The 12423-nt window shown below is 41.9% G+C and overlaps 1 protein-coding gene across 1 annotated transcript in view; it reads right to left on the bottom strand.

The window, feature by feature from the left end:
- The window catches only part of LOC127237208 (radial spoke head 10 homolog B), a 36537-nt gene extending 29244 nt beyond the window's left edge, over positions 1–7293 (bottom strand). Inside the window, exons 1-4 of the mRNA XM_051205319.1 lie at positions 7004–7293; positions 5493–5568; positions 3205–3273; positions 395–568 (exon numbers count right to left, since the gene is read on the bottom strand). Of these exons, the coding sequence (XP_051061276.1) occupies positions 395–568; positions 3205–3273; positions 5493–5568; positions 7004–7257 (573 nt within the window). The 5' untranslated portion in view covers positions 7258–7293. The remainder of the gene's footprint in view (positions 1–394; positions 569–3204; positions 3274–5492; positions 5569–7003) is intronic.
- Between the last annotated feature and the right edge of the window lie 5130 nt (positions 7294–12423).

Below are 12423 nucleotides of genomic sequence, written 5' to 3'. Positions count from 1 at the left end.
AGACAAGGTCTCCCCATGTCCCTTGGTTGGTCTGGAACTCTAAATATAGGTAAGGCTGGCCTTGAACTCATGGAGATTCACTTGCCTCTGCCTCAGAAATGCTGGGATTAAAGCCATGCATCACCATGCCTGGCAAGTGTTTTTGTTACAGTAACAAAAAGTCTGACTGACACAATGTCTAAGAAGTAAATCCATAGATTGGTAGGTAATTGATAGGGGTGTAGAGTGGGAGGGATGAGGAGTAACTTCCTAATGCATATTTGCTTTATTTTGTGGTACTGAAAAGTTTTTAGACTCACTTGTGATGGTGGTTGTACAATGTTATGAATGGTTAATTTCACATCTTGCAGACATTCACATGAATGAGAGTCTTTCACAAGCGCACCTCACCTACCTTCCCGTGTCTCTTGCCATGACACCAGTGGCCAATGTAGGACACAGGCTGTGTGGCACACTTGAACATACCAAATCCATTCCTCATGCCATTGATTACTTCTCCTTCATATGTGCTTCCATCTGGCCATGTGTAGACGCCATGGTTCATGGGGATATTCTTCACAAAGTCCCCCTAAAGTAAAATAGTCACCAGAATGACAGGAGAAGGCAGTGAAGGGACTCCACACCCAGGGGCTGTTTGAGAGATCCTGACCACCACTGCCACTGCCACTGGCTCTTCTGTGGAAGTGGGGATATACCTCTCATGTCCTCTTCTCTGTGTTCCCCATCCTCTCCTACCTTGTTTGTCCAGTGCATGGAAATTCAGGAAGAATAAAAGGAAGGCTGCATTTATACAAAGCTCTGAGAAGCACACAGGTGACCTGTTAATGTGGTGGCTGACCTCAGCTTTAGACTGTCAGGATCCACCTTGGAGAGGTCTGGATGATCTGATCAGCCAGGTACTTGCTCTCCCCATGACTCATCAAAACATCCTGCAGGTGTGTTAGTTAAGGGCTCATCTCATGTGCACCTTCTGAAGAAACCACTTTGTGTTGGCAGAGGGTGCCTTTATTGTGAACAGCTCATGGTGATGTGCACCATGGCCCAAAGATGGCAGGTTCTCTTCCAGAATGGATCTGCTGGTAATGTTGGTAGTGGTAATGGAGAATGAACCCAGGGCTCCCCACGTGCTAAGCTGGTGCCCTGCCACATCTAAGACTCTGAATTCACAAGATAATCATCAGTCAGCAGAGGACACAACCATGGACTTTGACTACTGGCTAGATAGCACGGTGCTACCTGGCTTAACCAGCAAGTCTGAGGATGCTTCAAGAGCCATAACCCCACCTCTGAACCCCCTTTGATGGGATGATTGTGGAGGGCTCTGTGCTTGCAAAGGAGTACCCCCAAACTCCAGAGAATTTTCAAAGAGAGTGAAGCAGAAGAACCTGCTTGGCAAAACCACCATTCAGGGGTCAGAACTCTTGAATTCAGGTGGCAGTCTAGGTGGGGTGTTGCATGGCAAGGGAATTCTCTCAGAAAGCCTGGGCCTAACACACTGTTGGGGCTGGACCTCAAGGCTCCCGCATAAGTGGAGGATCATCCTGTCCTGGCTGTCCCTGTACCTCTGCAGCTCATGTCCTACTGCTCAGCTGTCATTTGAATACATGCTATATGGGTATGTCTTAAATGTCTCTGTTCCCATTTATGAACATCATGGCATTAGTAACTCTGCAATGGAGACTTACAGAACAGGATTCCAGGCACTAACAAGCTTTGTGGGTGGGAGCTAAAACTGGCACTGTCTCTTGGAGGGCAAATCTGTTCTCAGTTCTCACAATCAGATTAAAAATATCCACTTCCCCTCAGCCCAGCAACCCAGATGGTCTTTGTGAATGCCCCCCCCCAAATGGGAGACATGCAGTCAGTATAGTTAGATCTGCATGGATGGGTATGGCTTATGACTTAATTATTAAAGATAAAGGATAAAAGAGAATACATAAACTGGGTTTATACAAAGCATGAGGGATTAAACGTGTGCTACGCATGCAGAGAACATATAGATCACCACCAAACTCCATCCTAGTTGAATACACACAGGATACCTCTAGAGCAACAAATAAAACCAGCTACAGTGATTCCCAGATACCAGATGCAGCCATCAAGTTACTAAAATGAACATACAAGTCAGTCTCTGTATCCTTCTGCCCTCTGCTAATGTTTATCTTTTCATTTGTTTTTCTGTTTCTGAAACAGGGTCTTACTACGCATCCAGGACAGCATGGAATTCAAAATCCTTCTGCACCAGCTTCCCAAGTGCTGGGATTACAGGACACTAGTCCTGGTTATAATAACATGTATGGGGACCCCAGAGCAAAGTTAGCATCTTAACAACCATCTTTCCTACTACTCTCTTAGATACTAACATACTGGTAATTTTCCATTCTCCTATGACTGTTCTCTTGTTAAACATATGATGCAGCTTGACCCTGAAGAAGTCCCAACTGCAGGCTTACCAATCATATAACAACTTATCTTATAGCAGAACATCTGCATCCTGCTTGGAACGACATTCTGCCTCCCTCACATCTTCCCTTTGGCCCATTCCCTCATTTCTCCACTACTCAAACCCTGTGGTTATATTCATTAAATGAGACTTGATCAGAATACCGTCTTGTGACCTCATTCTCCCTCCCTCCCTCAGGGTCCCTGTCGACTGACCCCACAGGCTGGGGCAAAGGTGTGTGTGTGTGTGTGTGTGTGTGTGTGAGAGAGAGAGAGAGAGAGAGAGAGAGAGAGAGAGAGAGAGAGAGAGAGAGAGAGAGAGAGAGAGAAAGTTTCACTATGTAGTTCTGGCTGTCCTGGAACTCACTATGCAGACCATGCTAGCCTCAAACCCACAGATATCTGCCTGTCTTCCAAATGCTGGAATTAAAAGCATGCACCAACATGCCTAACCTAATTTACTTTTATAAAAATAGTTTATATAGAGAGCTAAAGAGATAGTTCAACAGTTAAGAGCATGCATTGCTCTTGTAGAGAACCTGAATGTGGTTTCCAGGATTCACATCAGTAGCTTACAACTGCATGTGACTCCAGCTCCATAGGATCCAATACCCTCTTCTAGCCTTTGAGAATACCTGAACTCATTGGACAACAAGTAGACCCCTCTCTCTTTAAAAAATAAAACTGAATTCTCTAAAAATAGTACAGCCATTTGATCATTAAATGCTACAATTAATGCTCTGAGTCATGGTAACACTTTACCTCGTATTTCAATCCATCAGCCCAAATGTAAGTTCCTTGTCCATGCATCAGTCCTTCTGAAAACATACCCTATGAAAGAAATAACAGTGGATCTCAGATGGAGGCTGTGGCTGTTGGGCATCTGCAGACTGTGGAATGCTCTGTCTATCCCTTTACCCACAGGAATGTGCTAGCTGCCAAGGGAACAGAGCAGCAGCATGCCTACTTTGAGCATGCACCACACAGTGAGCCATCTTGAGCCAGAAAAAACCTCCCTAAAACTTAGATCTGATCACCAGAGTCGTATCTTCCTATGTAAGCTCCTGGAAAATATCTGAATTGTAGCCCAAAAGAATTCAGATACTTTTGATTGTGCACTTTGATCTTCCAGGATTTGGGGCTGATGACGAAGCTCAGTGGTAGAATGCCTGACTAGCAAGTTCAAGTCCCTGGGTTCTGTCCCCTACATTGCAAAATGAAACTGAACCAAACAACAACAAAAAACCCAAAACTACATATTTTACAATTTACAAATATATCTATTTTACAAATTACACTAGGTAGATCCAATTAAAACTATCATTCAACTATCAGACACATCATGATTGTAAGTTTCATACTTTGTTTTCTCTTACTGGAAGTTATCAGTGTGCATGTGCACTTGACTGTGTACTAACAGATGCATACATGTATAGATATGTATGTACATGTATATAACTTAGGCTCAAGGGGATTCCATGCCCTCTTCTGGTCTCCATGGGCATCTGTTCACACATGGAACACAGACATACATAAGATTTAAAAAATCTTTTAAGAATTATTCTACTATTATTATAATATTCTACTATTATTATATTATTATATTATATATTATATTATATTTCTACTATTATATTATTCTACTATTATTATATTTCTGATAATCTGAATGAATACAAATAAAGGTTAAAAGAAAAATAAAGTGACCCTAAAAAGCCCAATAATGGAACAGTTGCATTTACAATTTTGAGTATTATGCAGTATCACAATCAACTGTCAGGTAAGCCAGGGAGTTATGGATTCCTGGGTGCCAAGCTTCAGTTTAGGGTGATCAGAAAGTTCTAGGTTGTCAGAGTAATGGCTCCACAATAAAATTGGTATTTTTAAGGCCTCTAGACTGTCCACTTAAAAAGGTTAAAATAACAAATGTTATGTGTGCTTTACAATGCATCAAAAATTTTTAAATTTATGTTGTATTTTGGGGTGGGTCCTAAAATGATGAAAACCATATAGTAAGTTCATAAAATTTTATAAGTGAAAACTATCATTATGTGGTTAATATATAAATACTGATGTATCTATTCAAAGAATGAAAGAAACAATGCTAATTGAGTATGTTTATAGCAAAATGACAGTGAAGCTAAGATTTTTCTTTTTAATTCCTTGGTTTTTATTTTTTGCAGTGCCAGTGATGGATCCAGGATTTTGCACGTTAGGCAAGTGCTCTACCATTGTGCACCCCTACCTCCCAGGCTTAAGACTCTGCTTGTTGAAGTTGGCCTGAGTTTCATCTCTGTTATTGTGGAAAGCACTCTGACCAAAAGCAACTATGAGAGAAAGGATTTATTTGGCTTACACTTCTAGCTCACAGTTCACTGAGTGAGTCTGAACAGTTACTCAAGCAGGTATTTAAAGCAGAAACCATGAAGGAATGATGTTGGTTGGCTTTTACTTACCTAGCTTTCTTATACAGCATAGGACCATCTGCCTAGGGAAAGCACCACCTAGAGTAGACTGGTCCCTCCTATATCAATCAATCAACACAACTCCCCCACATGTATGCTATAGGCCACATTGATCTGGGAGACCCTTCAACTGAGACTCCCGTCTCAGGTGACTCTAGGTTATGTCAAGTTGACAATTACTAGCTAGAGCAGTCTCTGTGTTAAGTCTGTAGACAGAACCAAACACAGAAAACATTTATCTCTTTTGGGCAGCCTTACCTGATTGCACCATGGGATTGCATTCACATGGCAGGATTCTCTCAACCCTTTCTTCACTCTCCCAGGACACTAAGCTTATTCATACATTTTACAGAGAAAATGCATTGCTTTTGTGTGTGTGTGTGTGTGTGTGTGTGTGTGTGTGTGTGTGTACTTCAGATATCCTGAGTCATACTTTGCCTCAAGTAAGTGGCTGGGGTTCAGGATAAAATCAGTGTGTAGTAGTTCTAATGGTTTTATAGGAATCAGTGGAATTCATTCAAGGCTTGCAAGCCTTTCGGCCCACCCTTTTCCCTAGTCCTCCTGGGTCCAATAATTATGACTTACATGATAGGTGTTTCCACCTTGAAAGACAGCGAAGCCTTCTCCCTCATACAGTCCCCGGACTTTCTCCCCTTCATAGCTACAAAGAAATAGAGTTCAAACTCATGAGTGGTGTGGGTGTGACGGTGGGTTAAAGTATATAGGATATCAGGGGCATGTGCCTGTTGGTGTGGCACATGGCATTTAGTAGGTATAGAGTTTCTGTCTGGAAACAGGGCTCTATGATAGCTGTAAAACACTTTTAATGCATTCAATACCCTGAACTATACATTTTATTTATTTCTATTTTTAAAAAAAGCTCTGTGTTTTTTGTGTGGAGGGGTGGTTTATGTGTACACATGCAAGTAAACTGGGATCACCCGTGACTGCTCTTCCATCTCACCCATTGGGACAGGGTCTCTTGATCGAATCCAGAGCTTGCCAATATGGGTAGTCTTTCTAGTCAGTTTGCTCTGGGGTTTTCCTGTCTATCATCCAAAGCTGGAATTACAGATCGGTGGATTCCCTGTCTTTATCTTCCAAAGCTAGAATTGTAGACTGGTGGACCACCATGCTCACCCAGCATTCACCTAAATTTTTGGGGATCTGAACTTTGATCCTTATGTTTGTATGGCCAACAATTTAACCACTGGGCCATCTTACTAGACCTTGAATTAATCATTTTAAATGGTCAAAATAGCACATTTTATGTATGCTTTACCATGATAAAAATATTCTTGAGGGGCTAGAGTGATGATAGTTCAGTGGTTAAGAGAACTTGTTCTTCCAGAGGACCTGGGTTTGATTCCTACCACCCACATAGTGGCTTACAACCACCTGTAACTCCAGTTCTAGGGGATCTGATGCCCTCTTCTGGCTTCTGCGGGCACCAGATACATATGTGGTGCACAGACACACACACACACAGGCAGATACTCATACACATAAAATTAAAAATATTAAATCTTTAAAAACTTTTTAGAAGGTTTTTTATTTTTGAGTTGGGAAAATGACTCAGTTAATAAAGTACCTGCTGTACAAACATGAGGACCTGAGTTCAGAGCCCAACATCCACATTAAAAGGAAGGAAGGAGGGAGGGAGGGAGGGAGGGAAAAGCTAGACATTGTGGTACATCTCTGTAATTCCAGCATTCCAGCACTGGGGAAGGCAGAGACAAGAGGATGCCTGGAGCTTGCTGGCCAGACCATCCAACCAAATCCGTGAGTTCCACACTTACACATAAAATTGTTTTTGGAGGTAGGGAACTACCAGGCGGTAGTGGTGGTGGCTCACGCCTTTAATCCCAGCACTCAGAGGGCAGAAGCAGGTGAATCTTTTGAGTTCAAGGTCAACCTGGTCTACAGAGTGAGTTCCAGGATGGCCAAGGCTATAGAGAAAAACCCTGTCTCAAACAAACAAAAACAAAACCCAACAACAAAAAAACAAGGAGGATTTACATACCCCCCCCATGAAAATACACTTTCATGTGACATTTGGTTTACAGTCTGGCCTTGTCATGCCCTGGGAAAGTTACCTTTCTACAATGAGTTTGGTCAGGATGGGCTCTTCATACTGGGTTTCATCTTCATTCTGATACATATTTGCGGAGTCTCGCTTGGGTGCTGATTGCTTGAGTTGCATGTCCAGTACTGGGATGACACCAGTGGGTACTTCCTGCTTCCCAGCATTCCCATCTTGTTTGGAAGCCTCTGGGTAATCAGAATTAGAGGAGGGAGAGCGAGCAGACTTATCCCCTTTCTTGTCTGCTTTTTTTTTTTCTTTCACCATAGCCTTCAGAAGTAGAGTTTACCTTAGATACAGAGTTAGACAATGAAGTTTTGTTTCAAAGCATGAATGGGTTTTACCTGAAAAATAAAAGTTAAGACTCTAAATACCCGGTTGTTTCAATTGTTATAAAAAAAAAATCATCTTTCTACTAAGGCCTGAATAACGACAAGTATCACCAGTTTATGTAATTAATTTAATTTCAATAGTGCATAGTTTAAAAAAATTTAATATTAGAACCATTATGAAACAATATTTCATTTACAATTATATTGCATTTGTTTTATCTATTAATTTTTATGCATATGGGTACATGTGTGCCATAGCATATGTGTGGAAGTTAAATGACAATTTTCTGCAGGTGGTTCTCTCCTGCCATAACATGTGTTCTAGGGATCAAACCCAGGCTGTCTGGCTTGGTATCAAGCACCTCTACCCACTGAGCCATTTTTGCCAGCCAATGGAGCATTATGTCTTTTCAAACAGTGCTTTGGTTAATTAGGAATAATAATCCTTATTTGGTAGTGTTTGCCTCGCAGGCATGAAGACCTGAGTTCAGATCCCCATCACCCATGTGAAAAGCTGATGTGGTGGCCTCTGTAATGCAACAGTGGGGAGGTGGAGACAGGAGAGTTCCTACACTTCAATCACCAGTTTAGTCACTCAGTGAGCTCCAGGTTCAGTGACAAACCTTGTCTAAAAAATAAAGGTTGGGCAGGACGGTGGTGGCACACACTTTTTAAAGATAAAATACAAATTTAAAAAGCATCAGTCCATAAGAACATAAAGGTTCCTGTGTGTTAACAGTATTGCATCCTTAAGCAAACTGCTTTCTGCCTCAGATATCAAATAGAAATAGTACCTGTGTCAAGGTTGGGATAACACAGAAAAATTCCTGAAGTATGCGATTCAGAACAATTGATTTTGACACTTCATGCTTTTGAATTTGAAATTGTTGGCTGCCATCTAGAGCACCACAATAGCAACTTCTTGTTGTACATGTGGTGTATATGTGTTTGTGTGTGAGGGTGTGTGCATGTGAAGGCCTGAGTTCAGCACTGGGTATTCCTTTATCTGGCTCCATCTTAATTTTTTTAACATTATTTTTCTTTCTTTTTTTTAAAGGTTATTTATTATGAATATAGTATTCTGCCTACATGTGTCTGAATGCCAGAAGAGGCCATCAAATCTTGTTATAGATGGTTGTAAGCCACCATGTGGTTGCTGGGAATTGAACTCAAGACCTCTAGAAGAGCAGCCAGTGCTCTTAACCTCTGAGCCATCTCTCCAGCTCCCATCTTATTTGTTTTGAAGATAGGGCTTCTCACTGAACTTTGAGGCTAACAATTATGTAAAACCAGCTAGTCAGAGAGCCTCAGGGATCCTCCTGTGTTTACATCTCAAGTACTAGGACTATTGGTACATATTATGGTGTCTGCATTAACAAATATTAAAAACTATTCTTGGATATTTTATTATTTTTGTGTTTATAGGTGTTTAGTCTGCACTTATGTCTGTGCAATACATGCATGCAGTGCCCAGGGAGGCCAGAAGAGGCATCAGATCCCTTTGAATTAGAGTTAAAGACAGTTGTGGGCTGCCATCTGGATGCTGGGAACTGAACTCTGACACAGGAAAAGGTTTCTGAATGTACAATCAAAAATTAATTCAAAATCAAACTCATAATGAACCCAACAAATTTCTGGCAGAACTCTCCTGAGTTGCATCAGACAATTTCAGTGTCTTGGTTCTTTGCCTTTTATGTATTTTTTGTTTTGTCTTAAAATTATGTGTGTGTGTGTGGGGGGGGTGTGCAGGTACCCTCAGAAGAGGATTATCTGAGTCTGGAGATACAGGTGACTATGAGCCACTTGACATGGGTGCTGGGAAGTGAACTCAGATCCTCTGGAAAAGCAATTGCACTCGACCATTGAACCTTTGCTCCAGCTCCATGTTGGTCCTTACCAGTCAACATGAGCACTTTGTACTGTGTATGCTATCATTCCATGCAATGCTAATGCTACTCGAAACACTTCAACTCAGATTTAAGACTATTACAATATATGAACTGCAGAGTTTTTACTGTACAGTTTCTTTTATAGAGCTATGATTTCATTACAGAAAAAAGGCAATATTTTCCTACTGTCATTTCTCAGTATGTATCTTTGTATGAATTGTTAGAATGTTTAAAATTATTAATTTTGTGTGTGAGAGATAGTCATCATGATCAAGCAGTAGACAGTCAACCGCTGAGCCATCTCTAACGTTTCAAGACTTAATTTTATATAAATATAAACAAGCAGGCTAGCAAGATGACTTCATAGGTTAAGGTACTTGCCATCAAGTCTGATGGCCTGAGTTCAACTCCTGGAATCCACATAATCAAAGAGAATCACTTTCTGTAAGCCATCCTCTGACTTCTATATGTACAAGTGACACACTAGTCACAATCCCCACCCCATTAATAAATAAAATGGGCAAAAAAAAAAAAAAAAATGAAGCTTTGGAGCTGAGCAATAAGAGCACTTGCTACTCTTGCAGAGGATCTGAGTTCAGGTCCCAGCATTTACACTGGATAGCTTATGACCACTTGTAACTTCAGCTCTAGGGGATCCAACACCCTCTTCTGGCCTTTATGAGTATGATTAAATAAATCTTAAAAAAATGAGCACATAGCACACAAATGTCTACTTAATAAATGGTAATTTTATATGTATCCCAAAAGTGTTTTAAAATATATTTAACTATTATTTACTATCAGTAAATATTTGTTGTGCATACCTATTCATATACTAAAGCATGGGCCATGCAAATTTTTTTTGGGCAAAAAGGGGTTGAGTGGAAAATGTACAAGTAGCTCTGCTGTAGAGCTTCATGATTGAGTGGCTCTCATCACCACATGGGTCAGCAGAGCTGAGAACAGTTCCAAAGCCACGTTTTTTTATGCCACTCTCATACTGATCTCATTCACTGTGTCCTACATTAGGCAAGACATAAAGAAATAAAGACATAAAGAAATCCTAGGATACAAAGAAGTCTGGTCCAGAGTGGCACTTCATGCCTGCCTCTGCTAGGCATGCACAATTCTACCTCAGAGCTTCTCTTTCTCCAACACGGCCCTCCACTTGTCCAGGGGCCTGATGAATATCAGCTGTTCTCCACTCCCAACTTAAACAAGCATTTACTCTAGTTTTTTTCTTTTGCCCTCTACAGATCAAACATGTTTCTTAAAAAGTGATGTCCCGACCCCCAATCTTACGAAGTCGCCATATTGTTGCACAGTAAACTGCAAACCCGCCTTTTCTCTGGACACAGGTCCCAGCACCACTCCCCCCCAGCTGCAGGATCCCCTCATCAATCAAGCATGGGCTCAAGTCTTGGGAGGCTAAGGAAGGAACTGGCTCAGGTTTTAAGTTGTTGCTGCGCACACAGGACCACCTTAGGGTGCTTACCCACTTGCTCTGGCCAGGCCTGCAGATCCTAAGGAGGGCCTCGCTCCTGAGAGCTTGTTGGTTTCCAAGCAACTGCCACAAGCCCCGCCTCCCGTGCTCTTAAAGGGGCCGTGATACCAACACAAAGCTGTAGAGCATTCAGTTTTGTCATGCTAATTCTCAAAGAGGAACTGGAGACTTCAGCTGGATGTACTTGGCATGGATTTTCCCAGATCTAACTGCAAAGCATGTGGGCCCTTATCAATAGGTTTTCTCATGACAAAACATATAATAGTGCAGGCTTTTGTTTTCCACCACTGCCTTAAACCAAACAATGGTCTGAAGCCAAACAATCTTCCAAGGAGTCTGTATACTTGTGCCCCACTTTGAAGAATTTATGTGACAGACAAAGCCCATCAGACTGCACAGGACAATCTCCCCATCACTAGGATCTTGAATCCCACCTGGAGTCCCTTGTCATGTGGGAGGTGAGTCACAGGTTCTGGTGACCAAAAGCAGACATTTTTGAGGGCTCATTCCTGTACCTCCTAACAACTCCCAACTTACACTGTCCCTGTGAATATTAAATGAGACCCTGCAGACCTGCAGCAGCAGTTTCATTTGAGACCTAATCCTGACTGGTCTGGAACTATGTATCAGCCCAGGTTGGCCTTAAACTCACAGAGATCAGCCTGCCTCTGCTGTGCTGGGATTTATAGGTCTGTGCCACCTTGACCAGTAGTAACACAGACTTTGACAAAATGAATGGAAAGAGCTATGCCTCCACCATCTCCTTATACCAGAACCATGGCAGATCTCTTTTCTGGGAGGCCCACAGCAGTGTCTGGGAGGACACTGGATGGGGAACTGCTCACACTTGTTATCATGGTATTCTAACCACCACCCACACTCTACCAGAGGCATTTTTTATTTTCACTTTTGGCATAGCTTAAATGGACAAGATTCCATGGAAACAAACAAAAACCCATAGTTCACAAACCAAAGAAGCCACATTACAGCACTGAGCTATAGAAAACTCAAATTTTCTTCTTCCACTCCTTACCCCAGTCCCTGCTTTCCACACCAGGTGCACTGAGGAACATTTAAAAATAGTGACCCCAGCCAGGTGTGGTGGTGCATGCCTTCAATGCCAGCACTCGGAAGGCAGAGGCAAAGGCAGGATAATATCTGTGAATTCAAGGCTAGCTTGCTTTATATAGCAAGTTTCACATGAGCCAAGGCTCATTCCTTCCCATTCCCACCCCCAAAAGTGATCCCAGTCCTATTCAGTAGTTTCTTTCCAACCAGGCAAAGAACCCCTTAGTTTTTTCATTTAATGTGTCAAGATTGAATGCTAATTTCAAAAGACCATAATTTTTAGTTTCGGTGTGTGATGTACACTTGAAATCCTAGCACTTGGGAGGCAGAGGCCAGCCTTGGCTAAAAAAACAAATTCAAGACAAGCCTGAGACACGAAACTGTCTCAAAGCACAAGGCAGGTGGGGTGGGAGACAACAAAATAAACAACATGAATTCAAAAGTCATTGAGGGCTGAAAGCTGCAGACTACAATATCCCCAGCCAGAGGGAAGACTGCTAACTTCCAAAGGGCTCTCCTTATTTTTCTAAGACATGTCTTTGCACCCCACACCCCGCACCACACACACACACACACACACACACACACACACACACACTCAAATTTCAATAATAACTGCAGACATGGTGAAAAGTCTTAA

Source organism: Phodopus roborovskii, unplaced genomic scaffold (genome assembly GCF_943737965.1).
Source record: "Phodopus roborovskii unplaced genomic scaffold, PHOROB, whole genome shotgun sequence".
NCBI lineage: Eukaryota > Metazoa > Chordata > Mammalia > Rodentia > Cricetidae > Phodopus > Phodopus roborovskii.
Note: the sequence above shows the minus strand (reverse complement) of the source record. Positions and strands in the feature narration are given on the sequence as shown.